At 47.3% G+C, this 12874-nt stretch overlaps 1 protein-coding gene and 1 long non-coding RNA gene across 4 annotated transcripts in view; one reads left to right on the forward strand and one right to left on the reverse strand.

The window, feature by feature from the left end:
- LOC103131872 (nuclear factor 1 A-type-like) overlaps positions 1 to 12874 on the reverse strand; it is a 34111-nt gene that overhangs the window by 12222 nt on the left and 9015 nt on the right. The window contains exons 1-2 of one of the 3 annotated variants that reach the window (XM_016666971.1): positions 4909 to 5005; positions 1037 to 1565 (exon numbers count right to left, since the gene is read on the reverse strand). In XM_016666971.1, coding sequence (XP_016522457.1) covers positions 1037 to 1565; positions 4909 to 4935 — 556 coding nt within the window. In that variant the 5' untranslated portion in view covers positions 4936 to 5005. Of the gene's footprint in view, positions 1 to 1036; positions 3403 to 4908; positions 5006 to 12874 lie in introns of those variants that run through there. The other 2 variants (XM_016666970.1, XM_016666969.1) reach the window with 2 other exon arrangements.
- Positions 4921 to 8014, forward strand: LOC107834948 (uncharacterized). Its single transcript, XR_001660785.1, has 3 exons — positions 4921 to 5010; positions 5042 to 7267; positions 7330 to 8014. It is a non-coding gene; the product is annotated as an uncharacterized LOC107834948 (long non-coding RNA).

A 12874-nucleotide genomic window follows, 5' to 3' on the forward strand; every position in this document is an offset into this window, starting at 1 on the left:
CTGCTTGTGTGTTTGAGGTTAGAGTTAGGGCTAGAGTGTGTGTGTGTGTGTGCGTGTGTGTGCGTGTGTGCGTGTGTGTGTGTGTGTGTGTGCATCAGCAGGTGAAGCAGAGTTCAGGTGTGAGTCTGCAGGTCAGTCAGGACTTCGGTAATTAGTCCAGAAATGAAGCTTCAAATCTGGTTAAGAGCTCAGAGCTCACACACACACACACACACACACACACACACACACACACACACACACACACACACACACACACTCTAGCCCTAACTCTAACCTCTAACCCACAAGCAGCATTTCCCCTCATGGGGACCAGGAAAATGTCCCCACAAGGAGCAGAGGTCCCCACAGCCCCACACTGTAGACAGACATAGGTTCCTACAAGGATATAAAAACCTGGTTCACACACACACACACAGACACACACACATGTTTTATGGGGACTTTCCATTGACTTCCATTCATTTCTGCAGCCTAAACCTAAACCTTATCCTAACCAAAACTCAATTCACGCCTTAGTCCTAAATTTGACCCCTGACCCAAAAACAGCGTTTCCCATTGAGGGGACCAGGCTTCGGTCCCCACAAGGAGCAATTAGACCCCACAACGTAGTATGTGTCAGGAGAATGATCCCCACAACGTATTACACACAAACGCACACACACACACACATCTGCAGCAGGTATGCTGAGCCAGCAGAGGTGAAAGTCCAATCAGGAACTACTTTCAGCAGCGGATGAACACAGTGAGACAGATGGGTGGAGGAGGGTCAGGCCCCCTACATGCTGACCTCTAACCTCTCATTGTGTCTCTAAAGCGGCTGCCAGGGTGAGAGGATTACCTTTGACCCCTAGCCTTTTTCTGCGAGAGAGTTTTAATATGAAAAGCTGCATCTGTCACTTCCTGTTTCTGCAGCAGACAAATGGTCTGAAAATCCAGAACCGCTGAACCGGATCTCACCATCAGAACCAGGGATCTGTACCCATCAGAACTAGGAACCTGCCCACCATCAGAACCTCCAGCAGCAGGGACCCACCTGAGTGCACGAAGTAGGCCAGGTAGAGGTCGAGCTCCTTGACGGAGACGCCGATGTGGTGTGGCTGAACACAGAGGCCGGGGTTGGCGCACTGCGGCGCCTTGACGAGCCGCTCACCGTCCGTGCTCTCCAGCGGGATTCCCTTGAACAGGATGACCATCACCAGGTCCAGGCGCCACACCTTGTCAGCCTGCCGCAGGCAGTCGATGCGCCGCATCTTGCCCTTCTGGTCCGGGTTGGACAGCACGCAGCACGGCGCCTTCTTGCCCGTCACCGTCAGCACAAAGTCCTCCCGGAACTCGGGCCGGATGTCCTTACGCAGCTTGGCCAGCAGGCGGGACGCCCACTTCTGCTTCACCTCGGGCTTCTCGCCCAGCAGCTCGTCCTTCACTGCGCGCTCCTCCTCCTTTGACATGCGCTTCTCGTGCTTCTTGAAGTACTTCCTCTTGCGCGCCTGCAGGTTGAACCAGGTGTAGGCGAAGGCCCGGACGTGGGGGAGTAGCGCCTCGATGAACGGATGGAACTCATCCTGGGGACGGACAGAGATAAACAGAGACACGGTGAGACACGGTGAGACACGGTGAGACACGGAGAGCCAGACGGAGACATGGTGAGACACAGAGAGACAGATGGAGACAAGGCCGACTGCTGCCATGGGCTGCAGCAACGCTGACCTCTGATTGGCCGGGTGGATACAGCAAGAAGAGCAGCTTCCTGTTTCCATCCAACCGTTCATCCATCCAGTTGTGTTAAACAACAGAACAGATTCAGCGTTGTCTGAATGCTGTATGGGCCCCAGAATGGCAGAGAGGCCCCATAATACTGTATTGGTCCCACAATACCATGTGGGCCCCAGAATGCCAGACACTGGGCCGTATGGGCCTCAGATTTCTAGAAATGTATTTCAGATTTCTGATGAATTCCGTCTCTCTGCAGAACCAGGAACCCAAATGGTTTCCTTCAGAACCAGGAGTCTGTTTTGCAGGTTTTGCTCCAGGATCAGGTTAGATTTCCAGAAACAAAGGCCGGATGTTGAGAGTGAGTGTTGCAGCTCTGCGTTGGAGCGCCAGCTGCAGAGCTGCGCCCCCCTGCTCTGGGTCTGAATACGGATCTTTGTTCCTTCTTGGATCCGCTCCAGGAGAACGGGTTTGTCTCCAAAAGAGCCTCCAGCAGCCCAGCAGTTTCTCTCTGAGCGCCGGACGGCCCGGAACGTCGGCGTTCCCGCTCGGCGTTAGAGTCCGGGGGCTGCCGAGATGAGTTGGGCTCCGACGCCGCATTCTCACATTCCTGATCTGCTCTGTTGACACTCTGTCTGTCTGCCGCAAACCAAATCCCACTTAACGAGTCTCTGTCTGGCCTCAAAAGCAGCTTTTCCTGCCAGCAGGGGAGATGATCCCAACATCCTCGGGAACATTTTCCCAAATGTTTGCAGGAAACTCTGGGAAGAAGCTACCATTTCTGGAAAATTGTACATTTCCTCGCTGTCACCTTTCCTTTCAGATAATTCAGTCATTCTGCTCCGGGAAGGAAAATCCAATTACAGCTTCAGGAAAATCAACTGAAGGAAAACAGGAAAATTATTTCACAATTCAGGAATTTATTAAAAAATTTCTAATTATTTTTTAACATTCACTGCTTCCGATCAAATCTTCGAAGGAAAATTTTTTAAAAATCCCCCCAAAAATAGGGGGGGGGGAAATCCGTCGAAAACTGGAATTTTTGTGTGTGAAATTTTAAATAATTTTCACAGATTCTGATCCCGGCAGATCTTTCTTGTTATTTCAGGTCCTAAAATCCCACTCCGGCTCCTCCGGCCCAGACGCTGGTCCTGTGAATAAAATTTGGGAATTCTGATCAAACAGCTGGAAACCAAAGGCGGTTCTTCCTTCATCTTCCAGGGCCGGGAGAGGGCCGAAGGGCCCCGGGGGGCTGGGGGGCCGCGGGGGCCCAGGCAGGTTTCTATGCTCCCTGTCGGCACCGTGAAAACAGGAACAACCGGCCCAGTTGGCAGCCGGCATGTGGAGGAGCAGAAACACCAACCTACTCCCAGCACTACGTTGCCTCTCACACCGAGGGGATCAGATCACCGGGGGGTACAAGGGGTTAGCGGGGGGTCAGTAGAGGGAGCAAGGGGGTCAGAGGCCCGCTGGACCTCCAGAACATCCAGGATTGCACTCCAGCGGCTGAGCAGACCGGGCCTCCAGAACAACGATCCTAAACTGAAATCCAATCAGGGATTAAAATCTGCAGGTTTAGATTTTATTCCAACTGCAGAACCAGAACCAGCAGCAGAACCTCCTGGATTTAAACTCATAATCTTGTCTTTACTGCAAAGTAAATTATTCTTGATTTTGATTTTATTTTTAATCATTTTCTTCTATGCTCCTGCTACCCCTGAATGCAAAGATAAATATTTTTATTTTATTCCATTTTGTTTTCTGTGGTAAATAAAATCACAGCCACAAAAATATCCAAACTGGTGTAAAAACCCCTAAATATTAAATATTTAAAATGTTAAACAAAATTAAACCTATTGAATTCAGTAATTCTATTTCTATTTCTGCTCTGTTTATTGCTTAATAATTTCCACAAATAACAGAATTAAATGAACAAATATTGTTCAGAAATTTATCGAATTTAACAGGAGATATCGTAAAAGATGCCCCCTAGCGGCTGGGCAGAAACCGCTGACGTCATCTCAATAAAACTTAGAAAAAAGAAAGGCCCGATTATTTACAATTAACAATTTCAACACTTGGAGAAAATCTTTGTTTTTTCTTTTTTTTTTAAACATTGCAGCAGTTAAAACCAAAGAGTGAAAAGTGTTTGACGGCAGCTGAGCGGGATTAGAACCAGCAGTCAGTCAGTCAGGCTGCTGATTATTGGTTTAACAGGCTGATAATCTGATTAGCGCTCCTGTTTGCTGCTGCAGCTTCAGACCAACTTCAAACACAGCGAAGCTCCAGATTTAGCAGCGTTCCTGCAAGAACATCTAGCGGATCAGAGCAACAAAAGGTTCTGCGGAGAAAACAGCAGATTTCATTCAAATGTTCCTGAATTATCAATAAATCTCATCCCTTCTGATTTAGCAGCACAGCCAGTAATTATTCAGCTCTGGGATTTAATCTAAATGTAATTTATAAAAGCCTTTGCTCAGATTAAAAAGGATTTCACAGAAACGGATCAATTTAAATATTTGTGTCTGATGCAGGAATAAAAATAAAATCAGCCCAATTTGTTCTGAGGATTTAATCCTGGCTGTCCCCGTTTCCCTCAGAAACACGAAGGGAGACTCTAAATGCTGATTTTAACCTCTGACCCTGAATGCAACCCTGCAGGTTGCAGCAGGACTTTAGGTGTTTATGAGGTTTAAATTTAGGAAGAAGCCAGGAGTCATCCGGATCGGTCCGTGGAATCACCTCAGATCACCTCCAGTTCCTGGAGTTCTGCTGCAGGCCGCAGGTTCGGTTCCGACCCGAACAGCCGCAGGAAGGCAGGCTTCATGAAGAAAACCGGGCTTCCTGCTCAGACGCCCACAGGTGACCGAAACACGGCCGGAATCAGGACCGGAAAACCGGCCGTTTCTCCCGCTTCCTGCGCGGCACAGCTGCAAAGTTTAAGAGCCAAAGAAGAGGAAAAACCCGCCGGGTTCGGAGTCCAAATTCTGGTTCCTATCAGATCTGTCTCAGTCCAATTACTGCCCTGAGCCTGACAGAACTTCCCGGGTAACGGCGTCGGACGCCACCGGGCCGAACCGAACCGGAACACATCGCTGCCAGACCCGGTAAATGTAGACCGGGCTGTGGAGGAAGTTTGGCGCTCCGGCGGCAGCACGCAGCCGCTGGCAGACAGCCGGAGGTAAAGGGACTCACCTGGGTCAGACATAGCGGAGAATACATATCTGTCCGCTGGGCCCTGAGCTCTGGAAGGTGTGTGCGACCGCGCGCGTGCGCGCACGTGTGTGTGTGTGTGTGGTGGGGGGGGGGGGGGTTATTGAAACTCCAGTGTGTGTGTGTGTGTGTGTGTGTTGGTCTGTGTGTGTGAAGAGCGAAAAAGAAAGTGTGTGTAAGAGTGAGTGAGGGGGAAACGGAGCCCTCCTTCTGCCCGCTTCGCTTCACATTTCCGGGCAGAGCTGAACTTCGGACCCGCCCCGGGTCACGGTCCGGACCTGTGGAGGCCCTCCGCCGGGAAGCGCACAACTTTCCGCCCACAATCCAACCGCATCTCCGGCGACACCGCACAAGTCCAGTCAAAGCAGCAGCGAGGACCTCAGGAGGTTCAGACGGACAGAACAAAGATCCAAACCGGTCCCGAACTGCATTTCACAGAACCCAAGAACTGCGTCCAGAAGCGGCCCCCGCCGGCATCCCTGTCCGCTCTGCGGTGCGCCACGGCCGGCGTGCGGCTCCCCTGTGCTCAGGAGAAACAGAGCGGTGCAGCAACGGAGTCTTTCCCGGGACAAGCGCTGCCGGAGCGGGGAGAGGCGGCGGGACGACCCGGGAGACGAGAGACTGTCCCGAACTCCTCCAGCTCCGAACACCGGCTCCTCCGCTGCTCCTCCGCCGGGCTGCGTCGCTCCGTGTGCGGCCACAGACTGATCACACGCGCCGCTGATCGATCACAAATAACAGCATCGATCCTCCGCGCGCACTTTCACAAGTATGCTGCTGCTGGGTGCGCGCGCTTGCTTGCACGAGAGCGCCACTAGTGCCCTCCCCCCTCCTTTAGGAGCAAAGAGGAACAGAAGGTGGAATACCGGAGGAGAACCGGGTCGAACTCAGAACCGCAGAAGAAGTTACTGAAGTCACCAAACTTCTTCATCATCATAATAATAATGATGATGATGATGATGATGATGAGCTCAGCACCATCAGGTTCCTCAACTGTCCAACTGTCAACCCATATTTTTATCAGAACCTCAAATGGTCCTGCCCAACTGGACTGAACCCTGTAGCTGCAGAAACCATGTGGGCCATCAGAATCGGAACCTTCAAGAGTCCAGAACCAGACTGTGCTATGGATCAAGAACCGCCTCCACTGGTTCTGATCCAAAGCAACCTACGGGTTCTGAGGAACCAGCACCAGACAACACTCTGTGCCCTGATTGGTCCAAATAAATACACCTCAGCAGCAGCTCACCTTTGCTCTGATTGGACCTTCAGGTGATCAGAACCAATCAGAACTCAGTGAGCTGAAGGGTGGTGAATCCTCAGAACTTGACCTAATTTCTAACCAGAACCTGAACCATCAGAACCAAAAGCAGCAGATCCCGTCTTGGTTCGGGTTCATAGTGCTGAGTAGAACCGGTTCCTGCTGCAGGTTCTACTGCACCAGGGGCCTGAGCCCCCTGGTGGAGGATGGAGGTACTACTAATCGAGTAGGTACTACTAATCCTCTGAACCACATGGTTCAGAGGAGACTAAGTCAGGTAGTTATCGATATTTCCTTGAATAAAACCAGAAATAAAACTGGAACAGTGTTACTAATTGAAAAATAATAACTTATCTTACTGTATTTACATTTTAGGTGTATGTTAAGTAATATCAGACAATATTTATTGTAAACTTTTTACTGTCAGCTCGTTGTAGTAAATCAACTACTCTGTATAGAGTCTTGTAGTTCAGCAGCAGGCATAACTGTAATAATGATAATCATAATGATAATAATAATAATAATGATAATAGTCTTCCATCTTTTCAAACTGTTGCTAGCTTCAATGCTACATCAGTATGTGAGGAACAGCTGGAGTCGAAAACATTTCTTATATTTTAGCTTTTCATAAACTGTTCTTGAGTTTATTGTTAGAAAACCTAACTAATAAAATATGTTAATGGCTAACAAACCAAACATGAAAGACTTTGTTGGACGTATCAAACTGCAACGGCCTATCAACTTGAGCAGGCGCTTCTGTTAAAGAGAACAACCCGAGTGTTTAACGGTATGGGGGCGGAGCCAGCTCAGGTGTCAAAGATCATCACTAAAACTAGACAGATTTGCTTATTTTTAAGGACATAAAACATGAGTGGGGTAACTGGGCTCTCCTGCCAGGGGGGGCAGAGAGGGCAGTTCCCTCCACCAGTAGCCCCCTGTAGATCCGGCCCTGGAGCAACCAGGGAACGTTCAGCAGGAAAACCTGAGCTGGAGGCAGCAGCCGTGATGAACAGCCTGGGGCGCCATCTGCAGGCGGAGGGGAGGAACTGCAGCCTGAGAACATAACCAGAACCAGAACCAGTGCAGAACCAGAACGGAAACAGAATGGAAACAGAACCAGAACAGAAACAGAACCAGAACAGAAACAGAACCATTCCAGATCCAGAACCTTCATCAGAACTTAACGAGGGTCCGAACCGGGCCCGCGTGACTCCCAACAAAATCAACTGGAGGAAGAGGAGCTGAAACCCAAAACATCAACGTGGTCGTTGCCATAGAGACGGTGAAGGTTGGGAAGGCGGGGAGGATGGCCTGGACCAGAACCAGAACTGAAACATCTCCTGACTCTGATCTGGCAGCAGAAGATCAGTCTCTAGGTTTCAACCGTTTGTCTGTCATGCAGAGGAGGAAGAGGAGGAGGAAGAGGAAGAGGAGGACAGTCGGTGTTTGATTCCCAGCCGTTTCACCATCTGTCTCCAGAAAGCCGGCAAGATGCCAAAACCCTGAGAGCCAGAAGGAGCCGGGAGGAAAGCAGCTTCCTGAATTATTGATCCGATCTCAGGAAAACAACAGAACCGGATCAGAACCAGAAACAGAACCCAATCAGATCCACAAAAACATCAGAACTTCATCAGAACCATGACAGAGCATCTGCAGCAAATCCAACACATTTCTACTAATGGCGGGATTTTAACACATTCATTTGATAATTAATTTCAGATTTAAAGCATTAAATATTTTAACACAATTCATTGTTTCTTTTGTGTAAAGAGTTCTGATAGGAACCACTGTATTCGTATGAGAATACAAAGGTTTTTGGTAGGTCGGTAAATTTGACGCACAGCTACATCCGCTAACAGCAGCAATGAAGCTGGTTCTCTTAGATAATTTCAGCTTCTAAACAATTTGATGCTGGAAAAGACTATTGTTGTGTTCAAGTTGTGCTAAAAAGAATTAACCTATCAGAAGCTAAGCTAGTCTAAAATAGCATTTGAATGCTAAGCATGTAGCAGCTAATGCTGCTGTTAGCTGCTAAAGAATCTCAATGATTGATCAGAAAAACTCTGGAAAGCTTAACTTTGCTCCAATTAGGTGGTTGAACAGATTAAGTTGGCTGTTGATGAAAAGGTTAACTGCATAAACTATTTTAATGTAGTCACTAATTTCTCCTCATATCAGGACCGTATGCCTGAACCAGACACTTAAACGAACCCAACCAGAACTTGATTCACACCTCACCCCTGACCTCTGACACTTAACAAGGGGTCCACCGCACCAGAACTGGGCTTTGGGCCCCATAAGGCCAGCGGCCTTCAGAGACACACTAAATTATTTTATGTGTGTCTCTCTGTGTGTGTGTGTGTGTGTGTGTGTGTGTGTGTACTAAACAAGTACACACACACACGCAGGATTACTGAGCGCAACAACATAATAACCAGAACCATCTCATTAAAGTCCAGAACCAGTCCAGTTTACGACAGACCTCTGGTGCTAGAACTGTACTCCCGACCCGGAAAAGGTTCTGGTTCTGACAGCTCCTGATCCAGGTCAGCAGATTGTGATGGTTGGTGGTTCTGAAGCAGTCGGCCCGGTCCCAGCAGAACCACCACAGAAACCAGTTCATGGATCCATCCGAGGAAAAAAACTCAGATTCTTCCACAGAACCAAAATATCTGCGGAGCGCTGAAGGGAAGGCAGCCAGGGGTCAAAGGTCAGCCTCCTTACATTCATCTATTCTGCTTTCTGCCTCTCACACACACTCACACACACCCTGCTGCCCACGCACATCCCGGCTCCTCCAGAACCAGCCCAGCTCTGCAGCTCAGAGAAGGAGCCTGCAGGCGAGAAGCAGAGCAGCAAAACCCCCCGCTTTGACAAAAAACCGAGTTAAACCACTGCGCTGTTCTGAGGTTCTGATCCGATCCCCTCATCCTTCCTGTTCAGTAATCCAATTGGTTCTAGTTCAGCTTCTCACCCTGACCCAAACAGGTGACCCATAAGGTTTCTGTCAGGAAGTTGAAGAGAGAATAAAGTTTATGTTGGAGCAGAAGAAGCTTAACACACACACTCACACTCACAAACACAGAAACAGGCAGTCGTGTTTTTGTGTCTTGTGGGATCTTCACATTGAATGTCATGAATATGACATTCATTCATATTCTACAGCCTAACCTCTAACCCAAAAACAGCATTTCCCTCATGGGGACCAAATGTCCCCCAAGGAGCAGAGGTCCCCACAACCCCACATTGTCGACAGAGATAAGTCCCCACAGGGATACAAAAACCTGGTTCAGACACACACACACACACACACACACACACACACACACACACAGATGCTCAGTCTGCCTCCAAACACAGAGCAAAACAACAGGAGAGCAGCCAGATGTTCTCAGACAAACAGACCTGCACACACAGCTGGAGACACACACGCACACAAACACACACACACCTGGAGATGGAGACAGGTGGGTCGGGACAACAGCCAGTCAGACTTCTGCTCCGATTTGTCATGTGACCGATTAGAAGCTCTTTGGATGCCTTGTAAGTCGTCACAGAGCTGCTTCCTGATTGGACACTGATCAGCCAATCAGAGGAAACATGTTTGATATGTTTAGATGAAACCTGATTGGCCAGAAATCGCAGGAGCCGAGAAGAAATAATATATAAAAATAGAAATAATAAAAATAAAACAATCTAAAGACAATGAAAACATAATAAAATATTACAACAGAAATGGTAAAGGATAATAAAAATAAAATAGAAATCATAAATACAATTAAAATTAAAACAGCAATAAAAAACATTAGAATTGATAAAAACATAAATACAAAATCATAAAAACTATAAAGATATATATTTTTTAATCATCTGCTGTTGCATTAACTTTCAGCCCTCTCATGTTCTGGTTCTGGTTCTGGTTTTGCTCTGCATCCACAACCAGAACCAGAACCAAATATGGAGAATCAGCATTCAGCTTCTATATGCCATAGATCTGGAACAAACTTCCAGAAAACTGCAAAACAGCTGAAACACTGAGTTCCTTTAAGGCTAAACCAGCTGGTTGGAGCTGCTTTAGAAACATAATTAATTAAACATTAATCAGTGCTTCATTGATCAATAATCTGATGTGTATTGGCAGCAGAACGTGACGCTTCAGTTGTTTCTGTGTTTTTATGACGTAAAGCTCTGTTGCTGAAATTTGCTGAACAAATAAAGTTTGACTGATTGAACATGTAAAAATCTGAATCCTGTTTAAACTGGAACACTGGACGTTTTTGCATGCTACCCGTCCAGAACCAGAACCTGAATCGGACCAGCAGAGAAGAGGAAGCATGGAGGATTGCCTCCCTCTGCTGGCCACCGCTGGGAACTGCAGAAAGGACTTTCATCATAATCGGTTGATTATGATGAAGGACTTATGGTCAGCAGAACCAGAACTCCTGGTATCAGAGCACAGATGCTTTTGTTCTGAAGGTTCTGGCATCCGGTCCGCCTACACTGTAGAACCTCAGAACCAGACCTCTGGAATGTCTGCGGGTCCGGCTGCTGCTGGCAGACTGGTACCGGTTGTGGTCAGTTTCATCCTCACTAATCAGGAACACATCTCATCCTTCTTAGAGGGTCCGGTACCGGCCCGCCACGAACCAACCCGGCACCGGGAAAACATGACAAACAATACAGTTGCCGTCAGCAGAGACCCGGTTCTGCTGAAGTCGATCCGGTTGTCTGCAGCTTATATGGAGGATGGAAGGCAAAGCAGCTCCATCCAAAATGGAGGAACAGGGTCAGAACCGAGCCAGAACCGTGTCAGCGACCCGGCCCAGCTAGGGTTGCCACCTTTCAGAAATCAAAATAAGGGACGCCCACCACAGCGTGTCGCCCGACACTCATGTAAGATCTCCAATTGACACGGGTGTGTGTGTGTGTTTCATGGGTCTCATGGGTGGGACCGCCGCTGCAGGGATAGACGGTATTTCATGGCAGTGTTTCTGTTAAAGTGATCCATAGAGCAATCGTTAATAGAGGTGGCCTAGAATACCCCAAAACTATACTCCAATCAGAGTCGCATGTTTCTACATGTTTCTACTGAAGCAGATTTACTTAAGCTTTAAATAAGCAGGTGTAAAATGTATTTGGTAAAAATCTACTCAAGTAATGAGAAATTGATCATAGCACATGATTTAATATTCAAAACGTCCTCAGACAGCCAAAAAGTTATGTGAAAATTCTGGGATGTTAAAGAATATTACCAAAATATTTATAGAAATAAGGAGTTAGGTTTGGAGGCTTGTTCTAGACCAAATTTACCACAGGGGCCAGGATAGTCAGTGCGTTTTTATGGGGGCACTTTAAAAAATGAAACAAAAAAAAACCCAGAACAACATTTCATCATTTGATATATTAAGCAAGTCAAAGAGCCACTTGTGTCTACAGAGATCCAGGTTGCAGATCCCCGATCCAGCAGATGGAAAGTATGATCCTATCTGTATAGAGCAGCTAAAAGTGCAGCACTATAATTTTAATTCATTGTTAAAGTAAACTTGTGAAAGTTAAATAAATCTACCACTAAATCCTAACAAGATACATTTATTTAGTATCATTTCCTCAGTTCCCCTGTGCCCCCCCTCCAGCCACCCCTGGGCCACAGGTCTGGTGTATTTTTGCTTAGCATGTTTTTTCTTCATGGATAGGAAGTCAGGTTATGCAAACTGGTAAACCACATTGATAAAATAATAGTGAAATAATGCATTGAACACTGAATGAATAAAATTCATTTCTAAACAAAACACACAGAAAGCCCTAGCAAACTTTTTTAATGTAGGAAATATTTATGTATTTATTTACTGTTAATCTCTTAGTATGATTTGTTCTTTAAATGGGAATTTATATTATTTTGGCTGATACTATTATATAATAAATTGAATCCAAACGCAATGCTAAGCAAATAGTCAAACCATAATAGTCAACTAAAACCACAATTAGAAACTTAATCAATCATAGCAAAATGTTCTGTACCATATTAGCCTCAGGAGATGATTGATGGACGCAGAGGTTCTGATGTCTGGTTCTTTGGGTTCTGACGGGTCTGCAGTTCCTCTCCTGATCCATTCTGTCTGGTATCGCACTGCGCCACGACGGACACATTTTCTTTAATCGTCTCTATTCATCCTCACTAACATTGTTCAGTCTGGAATGCGCGTCTTCCCTCTCACATCTGTATTTTTGAAAGCGTTTCTACTTCTAAGGAAGGTGGAGAATCGGGTAGAGGACGTTTTAAAAAGAAGCGGGTTGATAGCAGCTCACTGCGGCTGCGCAGTGTCCGTCTCTAGGCGGTCTCTAGGCGGACCACGCTGAACCGTGACGTTCAGCGTCGGGCCGTAGCGTTCTGGGGTCCTTTAGCTCCCGCCACGAGAATTTAGCTGACCTTAATATTTCCTGTTTTATTTTGGTCTATTTTTATAATTAGTATTAATATGTGAGTGTTAGGCGAACAAATCGCGTCCCGTATCGGTTCAATACGCGACGATTCCGGGTACCCTAAGGTACGGTTCTCGCCCAGTTCTGACCCGGTTCTGACCAGCTGTTCTGTGGTTCTAGCCTAACTCAGGCTCGCGGCGCTCTGCTGCCCATGCTGGCAAGGAGCAGGAACTGCAGCTGATGGAGAGCTGAAGGTCGGCAGAACCA

This window comes from Poecilia formosa, unplaced genomic scaffold (assembly GCF_000485575.1).
Source record: "Poecilia formosa unplaced genomic scaffold, Poecilia_formosa-5.1.2 Scaffold864, whole genome shotgun sequence".
NCBI lineage: Eukaryota > Metazoa > Chordata > Actinopteri > Cyprinodontiformes > Poeciliidae > Poecilia > Poecilia formosa.